The sequence below is a fragment of the Eurypyga helias genome, unplaced genomic scaffold (assembly GCF_000690775.1).
Source record: "Eurypyga helias isolate BGI_N326 unplaced genomic scaffold, ASM69077v1 scaffold42063, whole genome shotgun sequence".
In the NCBI taxonomy this organism is placed as follows: Eukaryota; Metazoa; Chordata; class Aves; order Eurypygiformes; family Eurypygidae; genus Eurypyga; species Eurypyga helias.
In genome coordinates this window covers 392-2,355 of record NW_010240195.1, presented here as the reverse complement: position 1 = coordinate 2,355, position 1,964 = coordinate 392, and the positions used below count along the sequence as shown (strand labels likewise).

Below are 1,964 nucleotides of genomic sequence, written 5' to 3'. Positions count from 1 at the left end.
CCCGCAGAGACGCCCCTTGGGAGCTCCCGGCTGGAGCCCGGGGCGGCGTCCCACCGGGCGATGCTGCCAGGGCAGCTCGGGCCATGCCAGCGGGTGGTTTATTTACCAGAGAGAGCATCCTGCTTCCCTTTCCGACATCCCCCCCCTTCCCGGTGCCGTGCCCACCTTGCGTCAGCCCTCCCTCACGACCCTGCCCGGAGTCATAGAATCACAGAATCACAGACTGGTTTGGGTGGGAAGGGACCTTAAAGATCATCCAGTTCCAACCCCCCTGCCATGGGCAGGGACACCTTCCACTAGACCAGGTTGCTCCAAGCCTCATCCAGCCTGGCCTTGGACACTTCCAGGGATGGGGCATCCACAGCTTCTCTGGGCAACCTGTCCCAGTGCTCCCACCCTCTCTGGGAAGAATTTCTTCCCGATATCTAATCTAAACCTCCCTGATTTCACTTTGTACTCGTTACCCCTTGTCCTGTCACTACAGGCTCTTGTAAAAAGTCCTGCAGCACGCGGCTTTATCAGGCACCGCTGGGTGACGACGATGATGTCAGGCCCGGGAGCAGGGCGCAGGCTGTTGGGCGCTTCTGCCCGGCCGGAGCCCTGCCTGAAATCCTGCACCCGGCCTGAAATCAAGCCCCAGGGCTGGTGCGGGAGCGTCGCACCGGCTGTCTCTCGGTGAACCGTTCCTGGCGGCACCAACCAATGCGCGTCGGGTGCTGGCTTGAGGGTGGAAAAGGGTGAAAACGGGTGTGTTTGCTGATGCCAGCCATGGTTTCCTGTCTCCTCGCAGGGTGCGGATGTGAACTGCATGCACGGCACCCTGAAACCGCTGCACTGCGCCTGCATGGTGGCTGACGCCGACTGCGTCGAGCTGCTGCTGCAGAAGGGAGCGGAGGTGAGGGCTTTTTAAAGATCAAACACCCCTTGATGCAAAGGGGCCGGGACCTCGGGAGGCGGCGGGTGGTGCTGAGATTTGAGCTGATGGTTTTAAGCAGCACCGGTTTTGTGCCCCCTCTTGGGGCAAAATGGGACGAGGTGAAGGTTTGTGGTCCCAGCAGGGAGCGAAACACTTGTGGCCGAGATCTTGGGGGTGTGGATCATCCAAGGAGGGAGGCTGGTTTTGCTTTGAAGGCCTGAAGGAAGGATTGGAGCCTATATATTGCCTGATTTTTGACGCTTCTTCCTGGCTGCTGGCAGGTCGTATCCCCAGTTCCCTGCCTTGTTTTCCCCTCTGCGAAATATGGGACATGGGAACAGTTTTGCGTAGCACTGGTGGAGCTTCTCCTGATGCCGGCAGGAGCCTCCATGACCCCCCAGATCCTCTCTCCTCTCCCCCTTTCTCCTGAAGGTCAATGCCCTGGATGGCTACAACCGAACGGCCCTTCACTACGCAGCAGAAAAGGACGAAACCTGTGTGGAAATCCTCCTGGAATACGGGGCCAACCCCAACGCGCTGGATGGCAACAAGGACACCCCGCTCCACTGGGCCGCCTTCAAGAACAACGCCGAGTGCGTGCGGGCACTGCTGGAGAATGGCGCCTCAGTGAACGCCCGCGATTACAACGACGACACGCCGCTCAGCTGGGCAGCCATGAAGGGTAACCTGGAGAGCGTCAGCATCCTGCTGGACTTCGGGGCGGAGGTCCGGGTGGTCAATTTGAAAGGCCAAAGCCCCATCTCGCGCTTGGTGGCGTTGCTGGTTCGGGGCTTGGGGACGGAGCGAGAGGATTCCTGCTTCGATCTTCTGCATCGCGCTATTGGACACTTCGACCTGCGGAAGAACGGCAGCATGCCCTGGGAGGTGACCAGGGATCAGCAGCTCTGTGACAAGCTCACCCCGCTCTGCTCGGCCCCCGGTACCCTACAGACGCTGTCGCGATATGCCGTGCGCCGCAGCCTGGGTGTCCGGTTCTTGCCGGAGGCGGTGAAGCAGCTGCCCTTGCCCACCTGTCTGCAGGAGTACG

At 60.6% G+C, this 1,964-nt stretch overlaps 1 protein-coding gene across 1 annotated transcript; it reads left to right on the top strand.

The window, feature by feature from the left end:
* Nucleotides 1-785: 785 nt before the first annotated feature.
* ASB8 (ankyrin repeat and SOCS box containing 8) lies at nucleotides 786-1,959 on the top strand (the record flags this gene model as incomplete). The annotated part of the gene is made up of 2 exons (XM_010148370.1): nucleotides 786-895; nucleotides 1,349-1,959. Coding segments are annotated over exons 1-2 (698 nt in total), but the record flags the coding sequence as incomplete, so codon positions are not given.
* Between the last annotated feature and the right edge of the window lie 5 nt (nucleotides 1,960-1,964).